A 24,954-nucleotide genomic window follows, 5' to 3' on the forward strand; every position below is an offset into this window, starting at 1 on the left:
AAATAAAAACATCACAATTGAATGTATTGCCCGAGGTGACCCCCTTCCAGAAATTGTGTTTCTTAAAGAAGGCTCAGATAACACATACAAAAGTGTCGTCAATACTCTAGACCCAAGGGTTAGCGTTGAGGCCAGCAATCGTAGCTCAGATATTGGAGGTGAGCCTGACAGCGCTGTTGCTAAGTTGTCTATTTCTGGTGCTACACGTAGCGATGACGGTCTCTACAAATGCCGTGCTGAAAATTCAGGTAATTGAATTCTCAACCAAATTCTTAGAATTGATAAAAAGTATCTTTCGACTTGCCCAAAAATAGCGCTTATCTTACATTGAAAAAAAAGAAACCTTCTATAGGTTCTCCCCTGCAGAAGCATAGTCAGTTCCGATGAGGGACGGGTACACCATAATTCTAATTTAAAAGGATGAAGAAAGTCTTGGACTACTTTACACTAATTGTTAGCATCACATTACATAATGAAGCCACGTCAGTCAGCTATGTCCAATTTTACATTTTAACATTCAACTCAAATTTTACGGTTTTTTTTCTCATTGGAATTTCAAAAAGAAAATGTTCCAGTGAAAACAGTAAAAACCCAACTTCTGGATTTTTTGTAAAACTATTAAAATGCCTTCCACACGTTGTCCCTCTGAAGAACAAAACCGATCAAAATTAAGACTTTTTCCTTGTATAGAATCTTTTCGTTTCTAGTCTATTTTGAAGTGAATTGATGTGGTTTATTTTCCGCTCTTACTGAGGAATTATGGGGTTAACAGCTTTGGTTTTATTATTATTAAACAAAAAACTTGTGCTGTTTTCTCCGACAGGACGGAATGAAAGGCTGAAGATATACGGATCTAAGCATGAATTATATTAATTTTCAAGATTCTTTTATCTATAAACTTTTATATTTCAAAGCTAAAACAGAATTAAAGGAAGATTTGAAGGTTATTGCTAAATTTTCCAAACCTGTTCGGCAATTTGAATTGTCTTATTTAATTTACAATTTTAATTGACTAAATTTTCCAAACCTATTCTGCATTTCTTAAATGTATAAGAGACTTGTGTAATATATAAATTGTACCACCCTCCCCCTCAAGGAACTAGGCGTATATCTACCAATGACGTTTTATCACATTATATATCTTTATTTTAATGAAACCCTTCCCATCTCTTATTTTTTTAATACTCAGACATGATTAACAAATATCTCAACAAACTCTTTACTTCTTAGAAAAGGGAGGAAGAACCTAAAAAATAGCCGAAAAACCCCTAAAAATTGAGCCCTCAGTTTTCTTGAAACAACTTTTCCAAAGCTTCACAATTATCTGGAATCAATTCTCATCAAAACCATATATTGATTCATTTTACTGGCTGAAGAACTAGCAGCATATCGGGCACGTCTCTATATCCTGTGCTTGAAGCATGTTATTAGTCTTATAATCCCCTTTTCTTTTACCAAAGAACTAAGAAGAAATAAGAACTTGGTTTCATCGAAGAAGCATGATAAAGCTGATGTTTGATGACAAAAATGAACAGAACATATTCATGTATATTCTCCTAGACTTACCCATCCTGTGCTTGAAGCATGTTATTAGTCTTATAATCCCCTTTTCTTTTACCAAAGAACTAAGAAGAAATAAGAACTTGGTTTCATCGAAGAAGCATGATAAAGCTGATGTTTGATGACAAAAATGAACAGAACATATTCATGTATATTCTCCTAGACTTACCCATCCTGTGCTTGAAGCATGTTATTAGACTTATCACCTTTTCTTTTACCAAAGAACTAAGAAGAAATAAGAACTTGGTTTCATCGAAGAAGCATGATAAAGCTGATGTTTGATGATCAAAATGAGCCGAACATATTCATGTATATTCTCCTAGACTTACCCATCCTGTGCTTGAAGCATGTTATTAGACTTATCACCTTTTCTTTTACCAAAGAACTAAGAAGAAATAAGAACTTGGTTTCATCGAAGAAGCATGATAAAGCTGATGTTTGATGATCAAAATGAACAGAACATATTCATGTATATTCTCCTAGACTTACCCATCCTAATTGTGTTGCGAGAGCAACTTTTTGGTTTTGTCCCGTTTTTTTTTTGTTTTTTTTTTCCTATGCCGCCGATCTCAGCTTATTCCTGGAAACTGGTAAGGGTCTAACCTGTGCGGTTTTTACGGAAAGTGTGGACCTCAGGCCGGATTGATGAATATGACATTACATTTTGGAAAGCTCCGTAGAACTCTTGCCTGGGGCCAAAAAGGATGGTTTTTGCTTGTCCTCGAGCCAGAGCCTATGGTGTGCGAAGTGAAGTGGAGTTATATAGCCTATGTCAGAGAGGAGTATCTGAAGTTGTGCAGCCAAGCTTTCGTTTCATCAAACCATGTTTCTGCTTTCGAGTGGAAAGCTCCGTTCTAGCAGGCAAGCAGGCAGGCACCAGTTTCAAATTGAAGATGGACTAAAATCTATAAGTGTTTAATATATGCAGTAGTTCCCCGGCCCCACAGCCAATATATCTTCTTTGAGTGATAAATAGAAAAATTTACAGAAACAAAAAAGTGCGATTTTCCCACGGGTCCGAAAGTGCTGCCATCTATTGTTTCTAGCCATTTCTGTTCGTGATTTCAGCTGACTTTACCATTCTTTTTTTTCTACTTGGGATTGCAATAGAGAAATGGTATCAGATATACCTCTTAAACTTTAAGAGTTCTCTCATTGCTAAAGAAATTAGAGCTTATCCTTTGCTCCTTTCTAAGTGGTGGTGTTAGAAAGTTGGCCTCCGGCAAAAAAGTCAACTTTTGAACTAAGACAGATAGAATTTTTTTTTCAATGACAATCGATAGACCTTGATGAGCTGATCAAAGTATATGTCATCCATTTTTTGTTACAAAAATTCCTTCATGACATACACCAGTTTGAAAGTTTCAAGGGGTTGACAACTTCAGTGGTAAGGTACACACTTGAACCAAAAATAGGCCGATACCAATTGTGAGATATGTAGGGGACTTCCAAGCAACAGTCGATTATTAGCTTATAATCATCTTTGGCAATGAGGGGTTCGCAACTTTTGCTGATTGGTGTACCTATTATCTGTTTCTGGTGTAATTGATGGTAAGAACAACTTGGTTCCCGATTGTAAGACATGTAGGGGAGTTGTAAGTAATAATCGGCTGTTAGGCTACAATGACTTCAGCGACAAGGGGTTTGGAACTTTTGCTAGTTGGTGTACCCATTATTTGTTTCCGGTGAACTTGGATGTATATCCCGGGAGAGGGACTTGTAAGTAAGAATCGGTTGCTAGAGGAGGCTCACGAGGGGCTACAAATTTGTGCAAATTGGTACACATCTATGGGTCCCTGATGGTATTTTGATCCTGAAAAGTTACAGATAGCTTTATAATACCAACTAGATTACATAAGATAATGTTCCAAGTTTCCATCCGTCACGATGTCTACGATTGAAAAGGATAAAGTTCAACCGGCTGCAAAGTGACATTTAGGGGCCTAGTAAGTAATAATCGGCTGTTAGTGTGGACCTCGGGCCGGATTGATGAATATGACATTATATTTTGGAAAGCTCCGTACGACTCTTGCCTGGGGCCAAAAAGGATGGTTTTTGCTTGTCCTCGAGCCAGAGCCTATGGTGTGCAAAGGATAAACTTCAACTGGCTGCAAAGTCAATTTAGTCCCTTCTTCCAATATTTTTTTTTTTTCAACCCTGAGGAATAGCCTTTGATCATCTGATTACTGATTGTGTTATTCTTTGTCTCTCACGGCAGAGGGACTTGTAAGCAAGAATGGGTTGCTAGAGGAGGTTCATGAGGGGCTACAAATTTGTGCAAATTGGTGCACATCTATGGTATTTGATCCTGAAAAGTTACGGATAGCTTTATAATACCAACTAGATTATATAAGATAATGTTCCAAGTTTCCATCCGTCACGATGTCTACGATTGAAAAGGATAAAGTTCAACTGGCTGCAAACTCAATTTAGTCCCTTTTTTCGATATTCTTTTGCTGTTGTTTTTTCAACGCTGAAGAATTTGATCATGTGATTACTGATTGTGTTCTTCTTTGAATATGCCGTTTTGAAAGCTTTGATAGTTTTGACAACTTCAGCATTTAACCGATAGCGAAGAAACAAAACCAAAGTGTTGCTCTCGCAACACTTTAATCGGCAAAGCCGGACAAAGGTTGCCGCAACACTTCACGTTGCCCAGGCAACGTAGGTCTAGTTTTAAGTCATACCCACTCTTCTTTAAAAACTAATAATACGGTTTAGAGTCTTTAGACCTTTTCCATAAACATTTAATAGTTTTGACAAAAACGTAAAATATACAGTAGAGTTTGAAGAAAGTTCAGAAAGTTCACTATTTCAGTGAAACGAGGGGTTGTTATTGCACTGGTGGATAGAGCTTTCAGAATTTGTTTCCGGGAGTTTTTAAATTCTGAATTGTTGTATTTGAGGGATGTTTTATTTTGTAATAGTTACCCGATTAAATTCATTGATGAAATAATAAAAAATAGACGCATTAAACACAACAATAGGGCTATTGGGGTTTCACAGTGCACAGAATTAAACTTACCGAAAAGTTTCATTTTTTTAGCTTATGTACCTACTTTGGGGGAGATGCTTAAAAGAATTTTAGGTAAACATAACATGGATACTTGTTTCCAATCAGTGAGACCATTAGGTAGTTTTCTTAATCCTGGGAAGGATTTAACCCGGGGAAATTTAGTTAGTGGGGTGTATAAAATTCCTTGTTCCTGTGGAAAGTTTTATATTGGCAGAACTCACCAACAATTTACTGAAAGATTTATTGAGCATCGCAACTCAATAGAAAAAACCCTACAACTAAGAAAGCCTCCCGAAACTTTTGTTTCGGCTCTAGCTGAACATGCATTCTTTTATCCTGAACATTTTATACAATTTGATGAGGCTACAGCTATTTCTAATGATAGAGGTTTATCTCAGTGGGCGAGGGAGGCTATAGAAATTAAAAAACATATATTTGCTAATATTACAATAAATAGAGACACAGGGAATATAAATATTGACCCAATTTATGATATTCTTTTGAAAAATGAACCAATAGTCGATGGGGGGATTAAAATTTTACACAATCACCAGGGGACAAAATTACCCACTAGACCAAAAAGAGTTGCTTCAATGTTAGCTTACAAGAGGATTATTTCGCAACATAATAATTAACTAAGTTTCAATTTTCATAATTTTTCCTCAGTTGCTCTTTGATTCTCATTGAAGTAACTCAAGTCGCTGCTATAAAAACGTGTTGAATTCATAAATTATTTTTGATTATAACTTTCTTTGATAAATCTAGAGGGAACTGCCGAAAGAATGGGCCACATTACTGTTGAATTTCCACCGAAATTTGAAGACACAACTAAGAAGGAAATGTGGACTTGGTCACAGCGACCTGTGAACTTGACCTGCAGAGCATCGAGTATTCCAAATGCTACAGTTAACTGGTGCAACAGCCGTTACAAGGCTCTCATTGACGAAAATGACCCCCGATACAAAATATATAACCAAGATGGAGAAAGCACGCTTTTGGTATTTCTTAATATATTATTTATTAATATTTGCTTATTTAAATATTTTACTCTAGAATTTACAGTACTTGTTTATTTTTACACTAATCAAACAGCTTGTCAGGACACATGGATACAAGAGGGAAAATGCTTAGCGTTCACTGCTTCGTGAGGACAAAAAAAAAGTTTGTCTCCTTCTCCCAAACACAAAATCCTAAGTCCCCTTGCAATAGATACTAACAACAAGAAGAAATAACATGAAATTTTTTTTTTAAGGTAGTGCAACTTTATCCCTAAATAAATATTTCGATACTATATCGAAGGGCCGTCCTCAGCAAACCAAATTAAAATATAAAAGAAGCTCACATTTAAATCCGTCCATTTAAGGTAATAACTTTTTAAAACTGTGTTGGCACCCTTATTTCAGGGAAGTTCAGCCAGGAATGTTAACTTCCTTTGTGAATTCCTAGTTGAACTTCAACAAAGTAAGGATGCTAAGACGGTTTTAAGAAGTTGTTAGTTTTAATAGTTGTATATTAAAGTGAGTTTATTTTTTGTATTTTCAATTGTTTTGCTGAGGACGGCCATATATATATATATATATATATATATATATATATATATATATATATATATATATATATATATATATATATATATTTTGTTTTTCCCATATATATATATATATATATATATATATATATATATATATATATATATATATATATATATATATATATATATTATACGTTTTTCCCACGTTACTAACCAATCCTTGAAATGGAAAGGTTTCTGAACCCGCAGAACGTAAGGAGTCAATATTTCCCTTTTCAAGTTTTAAATAGAACAAATAATTTTATGTCACCAATTTTTATGACTCTTTTCAAATTAATTGTGTGTTGGAGTCTTCACAAAGGGCGTAAAATAAGGATATTGACCATGCTCGATATTAAATCCGAAACAAGGCTACTTTGCTTATATTGAAAAGCTTGGAAAAGATTAGAATTTAAGCCATAAAATTCATGATTCTTCCTTATCAATGTAGAACTTGACTTTATGTTTGTTGCAAAAGCATTAAAAAGTATGGTATTCAATCATCAATCATTTCATAAATACTAAAACGCTATTACCAACGTAAAAAAAGTATTAATAAGGAATTCTCGCGTTTAGTTGATTGTTTCGTCCAGCAGCCAAATTAATTAATTCTACGTGTTTGTACTGTTGAGATGTTTCCGCTAAAGCAGTTCTCTGTTCTCTAAAAGTAAGGAATTTATACCCTGAGCAAATGTAATTAAGGAGCAATTAAGCAAAAACAATTTCACGAATGCTAAATAATAACTTGGAAGTATTTTTACTATCCTGTATTTACTATCTTATTCATCAAATACGTGAACGAAACATAAAAGCTTTCTAGAGACTTTTACGCAAAATATGCTTGATACACTAATATTGGTGCATATGAAATTCAAAGGGTTTAGTGGAATTTTTTTTACTACCCTTTTATAAGATACCAATATCCCCCAAAAACATCCTACTGCCTTCTAAATATGATTGGATGTCCTTGTTTTTAGCTGGAAATTCTACCTACTACCATTCTTAAAATTTTTCACTGTTTGGTTTATTTTCCATAGACTCCGACATGATTTTCAACGAGCTAATTAATGAATTAACTTTAAATAAATACTTCCATAAAGCATTGTGTAAAGTGTATATTGTAAGATGCGCGATGCCAGCTCTGTGATAATGCATTACTGATAAATTAATGTTTTTTTTATCATATTAAATAAAAAAGTTTTCTAAACAAAAGTAAAGAACGAAAATATGTCTAAACCAGAGTAAAAAAAAAAAAATAAAATAAAAGACACTATAATGATTAATCTGCAAAAAGTAAATAGAAACAATTTAATAAAAATGAAACTAATATTCAATTAATACGTAAAACACTCTGAATTTACTAGACAAATGAACGAAGAAGTCGTCTTCCAAGCATAAAACTTGCACAAATTACAATCAATCAACAAAACGAACTAAAAACAGACAGAAATTACAATGATTTGCTCAAAACAAGCAAAAATGAATATGAATAGGGCTGAAAACCCCCATGCCCTTTCAAGACCAGAACATAATTTGTGCTTTGCTAAAAAAATGACTGGATTGTCAGTTTAATATATATTCCTTAAAGTTTTAATAATTTTTTATTTATTAAAGCTCAAAAAGTTGCTTGTGCTGTAATTGGAGTGCAAGGTGGAAGACTTCGCCCATCATATATATATAGTAAAAACATTTTAAACATGTAAAAGTAAATTGAAAACATCTTAAATGTATTTTGTTTTCGGTAAACCGCAAATTGTGTTCTAGTCATGAGAAGGCATCGGGGCTGTCAGCCCTACTCATGTTAATTTTTGCTCGTTTTGAGTTTGACTCGCTCATTTATTGTATGATTTAAATAAAAAATACACTTTTTCACTTTTCAACTTTTTGAACCTTATATGCCCCCAGGGCATAACTTGCAACCCTTGCCCTGATGGTTGTAAGGGGGTTGTCATCCTCAAAGTTATAATTTCCGGACCTTCCAACTACGCTGAACAAAATGGCTTTCTAAAAATTCTGATTCAATATGGTTAGGGAAATGATTGGGGGAGGGTACATTCACCCTCACAACGCTTTTGGCTATTAATTTCCAATCAAATGAGCCCTTTTCGAAATTTCTATGACATTTCCTTTGATAGGAAGTGCCCAGGCTTAAGAAAAAAAAGAGCCTATGATGAAATGGTGAAGCAGTTACCATACTAAACATAAATTGTCGCCTTAGCTAAACTGTCCTTTGGATTTAGAATAAAGTTACGTAAACCCAATTAGTTTTCCGTATCTCGTTTTCAATTATATTTATAGTTCTCTAGAAAAAAATACATTTTTATAGTCCATTTTGAAAACGAGCCTTTTAGTAAAAAAAAAAAAAAAAATATGCTGATAAGTTTTAACTTTTTAGTGTTCTGGAAAATTAAAAAGTCTTTAGTCTTCTCTGAGTCTTATTTAGTCTTCTTAAAAATAGTTTTCTACTTTTTATTTCACATTAAACACGTTTTTATTTTTAATTAGATTGATTAATTTCAACTTTTTAGAATTCTACAAAACTAAAGTCTTTAGGGGGAGATATATCTCGACTCTAATTAGAGTAATTTCTGTTGGGTTCGTTATCCATTGTAGTTTTTGTTTGATTTTTTTTCTGTTTACAGTAATTTTTGTTTATTTAAAGTTTGATTTCTTGCACAATAACTTTGCATCTTATTCTTCACTTTTGTTTTATTTCTTCACTTATTTATTTTCAGTATAGCTGTGTATTTTCTGTTTGGAGATGTTGCTTGTTTTTTAATTTTTGCCATAAATTCCGACGATAGGTAAATCTTAGATAGGTAATTCCTAGGATTTCTAGTATTAGTGAGATTTCCAATGGACTTGGTGAAAGCTTGCAATGCACGTAATAACGCCTAACGAAATTTTGTGGACTGAATTAACCGTCGGATTGAGCTTTCATCGTACACTATGCTACCGACACATGTCATTCTAAATGCATGATACACTTCATGCATTAAAAAAAAAATCTATAAATTTTTTTTTCTATTTACAGCAATTGTATGCGCATCTCTGAGCTAAAATGCGGAAATGAAAATACATAATAGGGAAATCTAGAATAGTGTAAACACTTTATTTATAGATTATTTTTCATACAAGCGGACAAAAAAAAGCTCTTGAGCCTGAAAGTTTATTGGTGAAGGAAGCAAGTAGTTAAGAAGAGTTATCGGTCTAACCTGGGATCAGAATGCTATAATCCTAGGGAACCCAAGTTTTCTTAGAGGGAGAGCTAACTAAGTAGATATGGAACACACCTTAGTTCCCACATCAAAACGCTTCTTAAATAACTGAAGGGATTTTGTGAGACTATTCTCAGAGGTTGATCTGTGCTTAATTGTGTTTGTGCTTCTTAGTAGTTTATAGATAAGCGTCCCCTTGCATCAGCAAATGCATCAGCACTAGAAACCTCATGCCTTCTGCCGTAACATGACTTGTTGTTTTCCAGGTCACTCCTGAGGATAATAGTTTCTATGGTGAATATCGATGTTTGGCTAAGAATAAGCACGGAGAGGCTGAACATTTCATCACATTAAAACAGGCCCATGTACCTCAGCCCCCTACTCAAGCTACCTTCCAAACTGTAACAGGTAAGAGCAACCCCTTAGGCATAATGCCTTAAAGTTTCCTTTGAAATTCAAACCTCTCCGCGTTTTTCCTCTTTAAAGATAATTTTTGTCGTTTTGCTGCTAGGGATTGCGGGTGAATTCCACGTCAAAATATGTCCTACAGATCAGGCAGTTTATCATGTTTTTCTCCTTTTTATTCGTTATTTTTATTTAAAAAGAAGTGGTTCTAATTTTTTGGTTGTAATTTATTATTATTATTTTATTTTCATATTATACTAGCTGGGTCCCGGCACACAGACAGTGCTGGGTCCCCGCGGGCCCCAGCATGGCATGCGACAGGCTTCTATATATATACAGGCTTAGTTGCTTATATATGGATTCTCATTGTCCCTTGTGTTCTGGGTCCCGGCAACGCCATGTTGTTTTTGGATCGAATTGATGACGTAAATTGGTTTGGTTTTCTGTTTTTAGGTTTTCGAATCAAAAATATAGAAATATTTGTGCAATCACCAGTTTTTTACATTTTAAGCAATTTAATAATAATTTCTTTTTATTTAATAGTAATTTATTATTATTATTATTATTTCATTTTCGTATTATGTCATCTATCGCCATTTTACATTTAAAAAATATTTTTAAAAGGGGGCATGTGTCCAAGCATTATTCTTGGTTGGATTTATTTACGCGAGGCTGCTGTTTTATCATGTCAAAATGCAGATTAATGAGCTTGTATTCTAATGGTCTATCTTAAATATATTACACAGAAGATGGAATGGGAACTAAGCCAAAGCTTGAAAAAATTATTTTTGAAATATTTTAAGTATGTCCAAAAGATGTGTTTTCAAGTCTTTTAATTCTATAGGAATTTGTCTTTAATTGAGCCAAGTGATCAATTTGATAAATAAAGTGACTTTATCGGGCTTTATTTGATGTGATAATTTTTTTTTCTACTTTTGAACTGTGAATTTTGTTTGGATGACAGTTGTAATTTTAGAAGATGAAAACATTTTTTAGGGGACTACTCAAAGAATATGGGTAACTTATAAGAGGGGGAACTGGGAACTTGGAAGTGGGAACTGGAATGGGAACTAAGCCAAAGCTTGGAAAAATTATTTTAGAAATATTTTAATTATGTCCAAAAGATGTGTTTTTCAAAAGTCTTTTTATTCTATAGGAATTTTTCTTTAATTGAGCCAAGTGATCAATTTGATAAATAAAATGAATTTATCGGGTTTTATTTGATGAGATAATTGTGTTTTTTTCCTACTTTTGAACTGCGAATTTTGTTTGGATGACAGTTGTAATTTTAGAAAATGAAAATTGTATTTAGAGGACTATCCAAAGAATATGGGTAATTTATAAAAGAGTGGGAACTGGTGCAGGTGTCGACAAAAAAATAGTATAAATCCCATCTATCGCTTGTTGGCATTTTTTTTAGTGTAATAATAGGATTAAACAATTTAATTCGTGTAATAAATACGATAAAGGTAGTAATAGGTGTCTTATCTCAGTTCCTGACAGAGAAACGATTACAAAACTTCAAAAAATGTCTGTTATCGCCAAACCCTAGATGACGTTGAGGTTTATTTTTGCCGATACTTATGTCATTTTCTATTCTGGTAAGCTACCCATTCTCTTTCGGACTAGCTAATTCTAGTTTTGCAGCATGACGTCCTTCCTGCAACTTTTTATTAGGTATATTATATGGTATTTTTGTGTTTGAAAGTACTTGAACTTTCTTTTCTTTTCTCAGTGTGATAGAACCTCTATTTCTAGCGACGACGATAACTTTCAACATTGTTGGTCCCCAAAACATTGGTGGCATAAACCTGACCTACTACGCTGTCCAGTACAGAAAGAAGAATGAAGAATGGATCGACGAAAACCCATCCAAAGAATGGCCGATCGGTAAATCCCTGTTCTTATTTAAATATATGACTTGTTTAATCTTTTTAAGTGAAAATCAAATCAATACATAGCATATGGAGCTTTTGTAAACAGTACACACTAAACAATATAAAGTAAACAATACAGAGTGATGCTAACGATTTGGAGCCACAAATGCGCGTTCCTATATATATATATATATATATATATATATATATATATATATATATATATATATATATATATATATATATATATATATATATATATATATATATATATATATATATATATATACAAACAATCAAGGCTGTACAATGAGACTAATATAGACAATTATCTTAGATTAATTTAAATACTAATTGAAATGTGTTTTTCAACGTTTTGTAGTTTTCATTTACTTATTATTTATCTTATTTACTGTGTATTTCATTATCATTTCTCTTAGCTGTTGGTAAATAATTGGAGCCTCCAGGGGAAAACGTACAAAGTCATACTTACCATAATATTTTCACAATTTGTGCTTACACTGAAATCTAGATTACTTATACGTTTTGCAAGTTTTTATCGAGCTTTTTGACTTAAAAAACTAAAATCCTGGGATTATTTAGTCAGTGGCCTAAAAGTCCCAAGAGAAAGTAGAATCATTTTTTCTTAATTTGTGTATACACTACTTTTTTCTTGAAAATTAGTTTTTGAACTAAAAGTATTTTTTCTTCTGATTCTGAAATTGTTATTAGTCTCAGTTTATAGAAAACAATGCAGAATAATTGTTTTAGTTTTTCTTTTAAAAATATTTGACAACTTAAAAAACCCTTTGAGAATCGGGTCTTAGCCATTCTGTTAAAATGAATTGTAATTAAATTCAACTTAGTAATGGGCTCTCTTCACTTGAAAGAAAATAAACAGGCTTGCTATTTTTAGTAATATATGAGGCAGCCTCAATATGAGGCTATATAGGCTCAACGTTATTACTTAAAATTGTTTTAAGGATTAGCCCCTATCGAAATTTGAATTAAAATACCAAGGGACCTAAACATTTGATAGTTCAGAAAAGGCTCTATATAAATTTCATGATCATGGGATTGTAATATAATGGCGTGTTTTTAATCGACTAAGTAATTATACCAGTTGACCTGCTGTGAACCTACATCACTCAATCATTGCTAGCAAAATTGTCATAATTTATTAATTTGCTATCTGAAAAATAGACATACTATTCGATGGCATTTTCCAAATATAACAGTCACTACCATCATGACTGCTTTATAGGAAGGACTGAATCAGGATAAAAGGGCCAAGTTAAATGGTTGCTTCTATGGTACATTGCAGAAAATCCAGAAAACAATGGTACGAAGAGGTAGATCCCCCCTCCCCTGGGTATCTACCCAGCGAATAAAGACTATTAAATAGAGTTTTCTAGTTTGATGTATCTATAAAACTATGGTTCAGTGTGTCTATTTAAGATTGTACTTATAAAATTACGATATCCTAATAGTGTTTTTTTCTTCTAGGATCTCCTTACATCCTGGAAAATCTGGAACCACAAACCGCATATGTATTCCGCTTCTTCGCAAAAAATCTGGTTGGATTATCGACGTACGGAGCACAAACCCAACGTACGATGCCAAAGAGAGCAGCTCCAGAGAAACCTGACATCTTGCCGACTCCAATCGGAGGTATAGTCCATTCTGATTACTCTCAGTACGATTTGGCTTGGATTGCATCCTAATTTTCGCTAATATTGCATCCTAAGATTTTTCATTTTAATTTAGTTTCTTTTTGATACCATAGAGCCACTTCTTCGAAAGCAAATTTTTGTTTTGCTTTTGTAAAGATTTTGATTTTCAATAATCGTTTTTACCGAACAACTGGCTTTAACTCTACCAATTTTGTTCATATCAGAAGAAAGTGTGTGTCTCGGTTTTGTTTGTTAAATATAGTCATTGGTACAGACAGTGGCCAGATTTTACTTCCTTCATTTTAGTTTGTTTTATTATTTTGTAACTGATTTTGTAGTTACAATCTTCGTCAGACAACCAGGTTTTACCTTTTTTTCGAAGTGAGTTGAACTTATTTCGAGATCTAACAGTAAATATAGAGAATCGCTTTTTTACAAGTTTTAAACGTCTTAAGATTGTCCTATTTTAAGTTACAGTCAGTTATTTGAACTATTTGTTGTTTTTTTTTGTCAAATAAGGTATTGTATACAGGTTAGTGATTAGGGTTAAATGTAAAGTATGGTGCATACCTCTTTTTTCAGACAAACAAATGTTATTTTTAGTTATAGGGCAAATCCTGATTTAAAAGTTCCCTACGTTCTGTAGAATGACCTAAATTTTCTCTGACAAAGCAGTCAGGTTTTGGCTGGATTTACAGCTGACCCCTCTTAAAAATCCGCACTGTTACGCCTATAGGGTGCATCTGACATTTTCGCACCTTTGAAGTAAATGTCGAAAACTGCTTGGTAAGTTCTTGTTAGTGGCTGAGCAATATAGATTAAGACTGTGAAATTGTGATTGAAAATAAATTGCCCCATTGATCCTCCAATTCAGAACAGCTTAGCCAACGGTTTATTGTATTTACCTCAAAAGTAAAAATTTTAGATACGACCTTAATACGTGACGACGATGACAATATAAGGGAGTCGCTAGATCTTGGGCACCCACGTAGAATGTTTTATTTTTGTCAAGCAGAAGGTTTTGCCCTAGCCTAGTATTTACAACAGATTTTTTTGCGAAAGCATTCATAATTCAATGGTGACTTGTAATATTAAGCAAGATCTTTTTCAATCAGGAATTAAATTTAATATCTGATAGTGATGGTTGGGGTATTTTTCCTGTTGAACTCTAGGGACACTCTGATTAAGGGGTTTAATCAGTTTATTTGAGTATTGAACTTCCCAATGTTAATAACTAGAAGTTTTCCCCTGATCTAGGCATGAAGTTGGATATGAAGAATTCCTTAAAACCCCGTTCTCATATATGCCTGGCTAGACATCCATTATTGTGGACCAATAAGACATATAAAAGAGAAACAAAATATCATTGGCTGACAAAAATTATGCCTAGACATTGATTTTATAGCTAAGTACTCATGGGATGATGGGACGACTTTAGGAAAATTTGTTCTATTTTGAAAATTTTGATTCTTTTTTCTGCAGTTGACTTGAAGCTTATATTATTTAGATTTTTACAGCTCATTTTCGTTGTAAAATCTAATTAGAGTTTAATTTTTATCATTTCAATTCTTGGATTACTGCCCCCCCCCTCCTGCAGCTATAGCTGAAGGACAAGTAATCTACAGAAAAGCTAACCTTGAAAAGTAGCAGTTTAATTTTGTACCATTCCAATTCTTGGATTACTGATTACTAAAATTTTGTTCAAAGGCTATTACTCAACTTTTACAAAATATTTAAATATCCGTCCATGTGTCACTCCTAGGGCAGAACTAAGGTAGATAGTCATAGAACTAAGATAGTGATTGAAGCTATAGTTTTCCAAGTGTTTGGTTAAATGGCACGGGTAAACAGCGGGAGTAAGTATGACTCTTTTAAGACCAATTCTTGTTTGTTAGCTTTTAAAAAGGCAAGCCCGCCTAGAGTCTCATGCAGTTTGACAAAGCATTTAAAATTGCAAGGGACCGTTAGATTGCCTGGAATGATATGGAAACAAGGCACGCCTACCTATGGTCTTAAGGCAGGTTGGTCAACAGTTCAGAATTGGCACATGACCGTTAATATGCGTGGAAAGACAGGCAAACAAGCGTCCAAAGCTAAATTGATTAGGATCATTCGACTTTGCTTCTTCTTCGGCTTTTTTGGACAACCGAGTGATGAGGAAAAGGGCTGCCAAATGAAGTTCACTCTGACCCAAAATAGCATTACGAGTCTTTAATTCATGTATATTTGTTTTAACATCTTCAAGCCTACCTTCAAACAAAAAGGGAATTATTTGAATTCTGCTACCCCTATTGTTAATTTAATTTCATCATTGACTTTCTCCAAGCAAATGCATGCGAAAATGTAGGTCATTATTCAATATTAAAATTACTTTTTTGGAATGTCCTGGTTAGTTTGTGCTATGTTTAATATGTTATGTCTTTCCATTCCACCGCCTCAATGTAACTGGCCAGATTATAAATAGTAATTTTGCAGCATATTAAAAAGGAATATATTCCATTTCCCTAGCACCTTGTGGATAGGTAAAAAAATTTCACTTGTATACTTTCTCAGGTAACCATTTAAAGGAGTTAATCTATTGAAAATATTTCCTGAAAAAGACTTTGCAAATTTTGTTTCTGGTCAGACGTATGAACCGACATTCACCCAATGATGTTGCTTGGTCACTTTTAATTAAGTAAACTGAGAGCTTGGCCTGTGTTTTTTTTCTTGCGAATTTGATGTTTTTACCTCGTTCCGTTATCATCTCCATTAGAATTTAGAGTTTGCCCCTGATATAAACTAAAAAAGGAAGTGGCAAAAGAGTGGGGGCAGGGAAGGTATAGCTGTTCCCTCCCTAGAAAAACCTAAGCCAGCGTGATAGCTTAGTAATATTGAAATGAGCAAGTTTTTCTTGACAAAAAGATATTTTGTTAGACCGTTAACACAGATGTCCCTCAGGAAGCTGGATTCGTGGTCTCTTAATTTAAAGAAAGATTTCGTTTCTGAATAATGTTGGATCAGCTGCTATCTATTCATATGAACACAGAAAAGGCCGCACATTATTTCATTAATCAGTTACCATACTACGAATCTATGAAAATGTTATTCGCCACGATGATGTTAAAACGATAAGAACCTGTCCCAAAAAACTATTTACTTTGATCTGTAAGAATAATAACAATGATAATAACCACACTTGTTAGATGCTTCTCCTGTGTTGTTGCTGAAACTGGACTTGGTATTCTAGAAACTTCAGGCAATATTCTCAAATTCAAATTTTGAATCTTTATTTTTTTGCATAGGATTTTAGTTCTTTCTTCATAATTAAATAATTTTAACTTTGTCATTTAAATATTGCAATCTAGGTCGTGCGAGTCAGTTGATTTTGAATTAAAATCAAGTAGTTGTGGGCTTCAAGCCATGGCTAATTGTAAAAAAAAGCCAAGACAGCTAGTCCTATTGAGTGAGAGGCAAATCTGGCATAAGCCCTTATTAGAATTGTATAAAAATGATATCAAATTATTTGTTAATAGATAAGTCTATCTCTCATCCGTCCATGCATCATTCCTGGGGTAGAACTAAGGTAGATAGTCATAGAACTAAGATAGTCGCAGAAACTATAGTTTTCCAAGTGTTTGGTTAAATGACACGGGTAAACGGTGGCAGCAGCAAGTATGACTCTTATTGGACCAATGCTTGTTGTTAGCTTTTAGAAAGGTACGCCTGCCTAGAGTCTCGGGTATGTTGACCAAGAATGAGCCTAAGATGTGCCTAAGGAGCTCTTAAATTTACTAGTTGTTTAAATTTCTTGTTGTTTAAGTTTGACTTCTTAAATGAGCTAATTATTCTTCATTTTTAGTTTTGCTGTTCCATTTTAATTTTTGTTGTAAAACTTAATTTTTAATATCGTTTTACCAAAGGATCTAGAGCATGTCCTTTGGGTCACGTCATGTGCTTTCATAAACACACAAAGTGAACCACTGAACTACCATATGAGATTTTTTCTCTCCCCAACCTCTCCTATATATATAGAGCTTGTATATACATATATAGAAGCAGATTTACAAAAAGTGGGCTCATTTGGTTTGAATTTCCAATCAAACTTTAAAAGGAAAAAAAAATATATTGTGTTTAGATCTTGTGGCTCCGTAACAAAAAAAAAAAAAAAAAAAAAAAAAAAAAAAAAAAAAAAAAAAAAAAAAAAAGTTAATTCACTTCAGTGTACTCTTTACAATCTTGTTAGCCTAGCTTGATATATTGAACTATTTTTGTTGTTCGGTATCAAAGCATGGTCGTAATCAAGAATGTTTCGTTAATATATTAACACTGATTGAGTTGTTCTTAATTAATTACTAGTTACGTTTAGAACGAAAATTTTCATAATGCTACAGTGATATTTTATATTTGACTCTACAAGCTATCCAAAGAGACGCTGTGTATTTTAAATTGGGCGCGACAATGCATTAAAAATCTATAGTGACAACTATTTTTGTTATAATTCCATCCTTTTGCTTTTTTTATTTTGAACTCTTTTATGCAGTAGTATCTTACCAAACACTATCCTAATAAACTTAAAATTAATCCCCCCCAGTATGAGATATTAAAAAAGTAAAAATGTTTATGAGAATAAGCCAAAATTTTTCACTTCGTTTTTAAGCTTTTGGAGAATTTCGGTTTTGACTCATTGGCACAAGTTTTTAAATTAAAAAGTATATGAGATACAACATATGTTTTGAAAAAATGTCTCAACTCATAACGATAAAAGAAGATAAATTCAAATAAGTAGACATATTTTCAGACGTTTAAATCACATAATGGTAAAACTGGGGCGACTTCCAAAAAAAAACTTAGGCACAGTAAACTGCTCTTTTCATGAACTTCTCGTTTCCGTTGGACCACACTTTAACTGAAACTGGACCTACAACTTATTGCTGAAAATAAGAAATAAACCTTCGTTCCGAAGAAAGAAAAGGAATTCAAATGCAATTATATCACAAGGTAAGGCCCTGATGGCTGTTTGTTTGTGGTCGTGGTCACCTCATTTTATAAAAACATCGCTTAATAGCTAAATAGACTTTAAACGCTTTTTTTGGTATATGGATTCTGCCTTTCAAACCCTCGGTGTTTTACCCTGTAACTAATAACCCCTACGACAGTGTTGGCACTTCTTTTGCTAACCTTTTTAACTTGTTGTGTTTTCTAAAGTGTTGTTTTAATACATTTGTTGTTTCATATTTTCTTTTTTTCTATTGAAATAGTGTAAAATTGTACCTTCTGTTATGACACCTTGCAAATGTGTCAGGAAATGCCGAAATATTGGTGACAATAGAGAATTCTAATTCTTCTGTAGTATTACTTCGTCCCTTGATTCTTATTTCTGCATTAAAAAAAAAGTAAATGTGACTTTTTATTTCTGAAAAAGCTACCCTTCAAGTTGATAAAGATCATAAATAAAGCTGAAAATGATTGTTTGAAATAGCATTCAGTTACACTGCCATGATGCATAGAGATGTCACAATTGAAGAGGACCCTGCTAATTTGGTGTTTTACTAACTTAACAATGCACGTACCAATGCTTTTCTCAGTGACTCATAGGGTTTAATAAACGTAGCCGGAGCTGATGAAAAATTGAGGGAAAGAATTTATTTGAAAGGGCTATGATTTGAAAGCTTCTTTTTGCTTTGGACATCGAGAATGAAAGATTGTTGTCCTGACAAGACTAAATATTTTTAGCTGAGTACTTAATGCCCACGTGCAACCTAGTTGCCAATATCCAGCTTGCATGAAGAGTTTGAAGGTACGCTTCTAGCATGGTAAAGTTTTAGCTGTAAGAATTTTTGCTCGTAATTTCATAAATCCTTTAATGCAAGAAACATTATAGGCTGGTCCTTTTATGGAAAATTACAATCTCTCTCTCTCTCTCTCTCTCTCTCTCTCTCTCTCTCTCTCTCTCTCTCTCTCTTTCTCTCTCTTTTTCTCTCTTTTTCTCTCTTTTCTCTCTTTCTCTCTCTCTCCTGTCTGTATCTCATGTAATATTAGAGACGCTCCTCTTAATTACCTGTGAAATCCTTTGGTAATTGTTACTGTTTCCTACACAGTTATTCAAATTTCATATTCACAAAAAGAAGGATTTTGAGTAATATACTTATTTACTTTTGTTTTTATATCACATCCTAGAAATTATTAAGCTATTTTACCATTCATCTAACAATGTAGTTTTTATTCGCTCTCGATTCATCCTGGCTTGAAATAACTTAATGAAAAGCAATAAACGGAAAAAAACGAGTAAATTTTTCGGCCAGTGATAAAACAGGGCAAACTGCCAATATTTTCGACTATCATTAGCTTTAAAGAACTTTAAAGAAGGTAACAAAATGACCTTAACCTCTTGGTCAAAAAATGATCTGAAGAGCCAATCGTCTTAACAAAGGAAAAACATAACTGTTCATTTTAATATATTTGATGTTTTATACATGTGAAATCGGTTGAAACCGCAGTTTTCGTAGGATTTAAGTATTCTGAATTGAAATAATAATTGTGGCTTACTGAGTCAATTTTTCTGCTGGGCACTTAATTTTAGACCTGTAGGAGCATAGTTTGTATTTACAGCATTGAATATACCCCGTTTGGCTGATGGCAATAAAATCTTACATTGTCTTATAAGGTAGAATTTTGCTACAATTACAATTTCATTAAAATAGAATTATTTCATTAGATTCATTTTGGTCAGCTAACTGGATTTGGATAGTAGCTGTCGCTTCTACTGTTTTGGCTGTAATTTTAATTGTCATTGGTGTTATTTGCTATTTGAAGAGCAGATTTTCTCATCATTGGTCGAACATGTAAGATTACGTGAAGGTAAGATTCATTCTTTGTTTGTTTGTTGTTTTTGCGTGTTTTCACAGCAGGCTACTGTAAAAACAGAAACAATAATAGTTAAGTTCAGGCGTCAGACACTGCCAGAACCACATTTCGAAAGTGATTTTTGGTAAGATGAAAATATGTTGATTGGGCAACTTTATTTTAGGACATCCAAAAAACCCCAATCTTATTAAAAATGAATTGTTGGTTTCATGAACGTTTTCTATTGGCAGATGAGGGTTATAGTCATGATCCTTATGGCGCTATTATTAATGCTGTCTGGCATCAAAGCGTAAGAAGGTGTTAAAAAAAAAAAAAAAAAAAAAAAAAAAAAAAAAAAAAAAAAAAAAAAAAAAAAAAAAAAAAAAAAAAAAAAAAGTGTTTCCTGTGTAGATTGGCAGTTAATCTAAATAATCTTTGGTAAATGCATACAATATTATGTGTTCCTCTGCTGCGATATTTTTTGGATTTCTCTTGAAAATAAAAATCTTTAAAACTAATCACCTTTGAAATGAAAACGACAAGAGCAGGAAGTAGTAAAAAAAAAAAACCATAATATCAACTAAAATTTGTTAACTCTGGAAAACTATACAATGAAAGAACTGTTTCGTTTTCGAACTGATTAACAGCGTAAAGTAAGCATCAAGATAAAGTGGACAGATTAAAAGAAGACAGATTATTGGCCACAACGACGTTTTTCTGCTCGAATTATAAAATAAAGTTAATGGTTTTGTAATATATTTACTGAACCGTAAATTGTGATGACAATGTTTATTTATCATCTATAGCTTATTTATACATAGCTTTTGAAGAATACACATTATTTAATACCCATGTATGAAATAACATAAATACAACTGCATCTCGACAAAACCGGCCCTCAAAAAAAAATTTCTGTAGAAATTTTACTATATTTTTTTTCTTTTTTTCTATAGGCTATAGAAAAAAAACACAATTGAAAATTAAATAAATAAGAGACGACTTCATTTTTATAGCAGCTTCACAAAGAATAACCTCACAAATACTATATGTTTTTCAGAGGAATTGCATAAGGTTAGTTTAAGGTACCCATTTGACTGAATGTATCAAACAGGTCGTGGTAACGAACTGTAGTAAGGAGTGACCTGGCTTAATAGTAACCAAAACTCTAAAAAAATGCAATTTTGGTACCAATAGCTACATCAAAAGAATCGCATTTAATGTTGATTTTAAATATATGTGTCATCAAGTTTTGTTTTACCCATCAAAAGTTAGCCTGAGAAAATTTGCCTTATTTAGAAAATAGGGGGAAACACCCCGTAAAAGTCATAGAATAGAAAATCACACCATCAGTTTCAGCGTATCAGAGAACCCTATTTTAGAAGTTTCAAGCTCCTATCTACAAAAATGTAGAATTTTGTATTTTTTACCAGAAGGCAAATCACGGATGCGTGTTTATTTGTTTGTTTTTTTTCCAGGGGTGATCGTATCGACCCAGTGGTCCTAGAATGTTGTGAGAGAGCTCATTTTAACGGTAATGAAAAGTTCTAGTGTTCTTTTTAAGTGACCAAAAAAATTGGAGGGCACCTAGGCCCCCTTCCACGCTAATTATTTTCCCAAAATCAACGGATCAAAATTCTGAGATGGCCATTTTACTCAGCGTAGTCGAAAAACCTTATGACTATGTCTTTGGGGACGACTTACTCCCCCTGAGTCCCCGTGGGAGGTGCTGCTAGTTACAAATTTTGACCAGTGCTTAGATATAGTAATGGTTATTGGGAAGTGTACAGACGTTTTCAGGGGGATTTTTTTGGTTGGGGGAGGGGTGGAGAAGAGGGGGATATGTTGGGGGAACTTTTCATCTAGGAATTTGTCATGGGGGAAGAAAATTTCCATGAAGGGAGCGCAGGATTTTCTAGCATTATTAAAAAAAAACAATGAAAAAATAAATATGAAAAAGTTTTTTCCGCTGGAAGTAAGGAGCAGCATTAAAACTTAAAACGAACAGAAAGTATTATTTATATGAGAGGCTCACCTCCTCCTAATACATCGCTCTTTACGCTAAAGTATTTTTATTAATTTCAACTATTTATTCTGCGGCTTTTGTGATTCAGTGTTCATTCTTAATGAATTGGGACACAATTTAAGCTTTAGTGTAAAAAGCGAGGTACTGACGAGGGGGTGAACCCCCTCATATATGTAATAAAAACATGAGGATACAAAAGTTCGTTCCGTAAGCTAATTTTTAAGTTACGTATATCTTTTACTAATAAAAGCATTCGTAAAAAATTAAAAATTCTAGTTGCCTTTCTAAGTAACCAAAAAATCGGAGGGCAACTAGGCTTCCTCCCCCGCTCCTTTTTTCTCAAAATCATTCGGTCAAAACTCTGAGAAAGCCATTTAGCCAAAAAAATAAATATGCAAATTTCGTTTTAATTATTCCTCTGCGGAGAGCCAAAATCAAAACATGCATTAATTCAAAAACGTTCAGAAATTAAATAAAAAAACAAGTTTTTCTAACTGAAAGTAAGGAGCGACATTAAAACTTAAAATGAACAGAGATTACTTCGTATATGAAAGGGGCTGCTTCCTAATCAACTCCCCGATCTTTACGCTGAAGTTTTTTACTGTTTTAAAAAGAAGAGTTGAGAGAAAGAGTCAAACTTTAGCGTAAAGAGCGGGACGTTGATGAGGAAGCAGCCCCTTTCATTTACGAAGTAATTTCTGCTCATTTGGCTGTATAGAAACTGTGGTTCACTCCTTCTCTCTAGGGCTATAATGAAAGAGAGGCTAAAGCGGTTAGGCCATGTCATCCGTATGAGGGATGGCATATCTTCTATTTTCACGGATAAATAAGCAGGGTTCATAGTACGGGAACAAATCCAATGCTTAGGATAAGACTGGTATAGGCTGTAGTAACAGGTAACTGAGCATCGCTCGTTAAAGCCGATCTTATTAAGAAATGCTTTGTCTTGTGTAACCCCCTACCCGCGGAAAATCCCCCTATAGAAATACACTTCCCTCATAATCTGATTCACACAAGACAAAAGATTTTTTAAGTTTTTTTTTAGATTTAGCCGTGTTGACTTCCTTTTCTTTTTGCTTAGTCAGTTTATGAATTGGTGCCATGGAATTGTACAAAATAAAAACAAGCTTACTGAATTAAAGAATCTAGTCCAAAAGAACAAATATTTAATTGGATATTTTGCTAAGATCACGCTCAAAATCAAATTGATCTGTTGTGATAATCCACAAGGTTCCATTGATCTGCAAGGTTAAGCAATCACTACATCCATATCCGATATAAACAGGAGATCAAACAGAACGAAAAACTAGCTGAATATAGATATCAAGGAAATAGGTAGCTTTGACCAGTTTAAGTTTGATTTATGTGTGGAGTTGCTCGGTAGGTATACTTTTGAAACAGATTAACAAAAATAAATTTTCCATAGGTTATTCATCTGTAATATTTATGTTTTTTTTGTATGTTATTTTTGTTGTCTTGGGGTCACGCAAGGTAATGTATTGTTTATGTTTTTTTTATTGTTGTTGATTTCGGTATGTGGTCTCATTCTCCATATTCTCTCTTTATTTTCCATGAATTTAGCATAGCCTCGCAAGCTTCGCTTATGGTGTGCTATTGATTAAGAACAGTTTATTTCTAGTAAAATTGTTCTACTACTACTACTATTACAAGGACATAACGTTTAAGAACAGAAATGACGCGGTTGATATTCACTCATCCTTGTCCAAATGTCAATCTTCCGGTAGCAGACGATTTAAGAAAGAAGTATTAAGGGAGCTGAGAGAAAGAATTGAGTTTTTCCGACTCAATTCAGTAAAATCAATTCAGAGATTATAAAAACAAGCTGGCGATCAACCTTCAAAACACTTAAACACAGACAGACCAACGGAAGTTCAACCAACCCGAAAAGCGGCAAACATTTATTATAAACTTTTTTTCAATCGGCTCCTAAAGAAATGTATTTAGTTGTCAGTGGTCCTAAAATAAAAATGGCCTTAGACATAAAAACAATGATAAGTTTGTAAAAAAAAATTTTTTTTTTCCAGGTCCTCTCGCACGGTGCTGCTGTGGGGAAGATTTCTTAATAACAGGAATATTTGTAGTTACAGTGTTTTGTTATTCAACCTTTCTATGAAATTGAAAATTATAACTTCGTACTTCTCAGTAAGCAGCTATGAAATACTTCCAATTAGATAAATACCATATCAAGCTTAAAACTCGTTATTCTTGTAGATATTGGAAAATAACCAGACTCGGTCCATAAATATGCAGCTTTTATTTGAATACTCTTAATCCCCTCCAGCCATCTCTCCCCACTTTTTTCCCTCGATACTTTTTGGGGGAAATATTTCGAAGAATTTATTTGGATACCCCCTCATCTTTGATTCAAATTTCTGGGTGTGTGGCGATGCTGGAAGTTTCATACCTAGCTTTTGCGCTTTAAAGTAGAAATCAAATTATTCACTGACTATGAACACGGGAACATTTGATCTTCATTCCATTTTTTATGTTCTTTTTTAAGTTTGTATGATTATCTAGTTGCTGCTTTTGTGGCATAGTTATCAATAAATAAATATGATTTTACTTATCTATGTAGTATTTTCGTATTTTATCTAAAGATAGCCTTATTGGAATTTTTTTTTGACTTATTGAAAACCTATTCAAAATCAGATATTTCTAATACCGAGTTTTAGCTAACGCTAATTTGAGCCAACATTTTTCATAGGATCGTCTGGAAAATTCTGATTGGCTCAAGTTAGCGCTAGCTAAATCTCGGAACTAGTAAAA

At 33.4% G+C, this 24,954-nt stretch overlaps 1 protein-coding gene across 1 annotated transcript; it reads left to right on the forward strand.

Annotated features, from left to right (window-relative positions):
• The first annotated feature begins 6 nt into the window (after nucleotides 1-6).
• On the forward strand, nucleotides 7-24,754 carry LOC136029064 (fasciclin-2-like). Its single transcript, XM_065707103.1, has 7 exons — nucleotides 7-248; nucleotides 5,342-5,574; nucleotides 9,631-9,772; nucleotides 11,528-11,659; nucleotides 13,153-13,317; nucleotides 20,017-20,159; nucleotides 24,213-24,754. The coding sequence occupies exons 2-6, from the start codon at nucleotides 5,359-5,361 to the stop codon at nucleotides 20,145-20,147; spliced, it is 786 nt and encodes a 261-aa protein (XP_065563175.1). The 5' UTR covers nucleotides 7-248; nucleotides 5,342-5,358; the 3' UTR covers nucleotides 20,148-20,159; nucleotides 24,213-24,754.
• Nucleotides 24,755-24,954: the final 200 nt, after the last annotated feature.

This window comes from Artemia franciscana, chromosome 7 (genome assembly GCF_032884065.1).
Source record: "Artemia franciscana chromosome 7, ASM3288406v1, whole genome shotgun sequence".
NCBI classification, from domain to species: Eukaryota; Metazoa; Arthropoda; class Branchiopoda; order Anostraca; family Artemiidae; genus Artemia; species Artemia franciscana.

Coding starts and splice junctions, on each gene's coding strand:
- LOC136029064 (XM_065707103.1), top strand. CDS start 5,359: ATGGGCCACATTACTGTTGAATTTCCACCGAAATTTGAAGACACAACT. Junction 5,575..9,630: donor ATGGAGAAAGCACGCTTTTG/GTATTTCTTAAT, acceptor GTTGTTTTCCAG/GTCACTCCTGAGGATAATAG. Junction 11,660..13,152: donor ATCCAAAGAATGGCCGATCG/GTAAATCCCTGT, acceptor TTTTTCTTCTAG/GATCTCCTTACATCCTGGAA.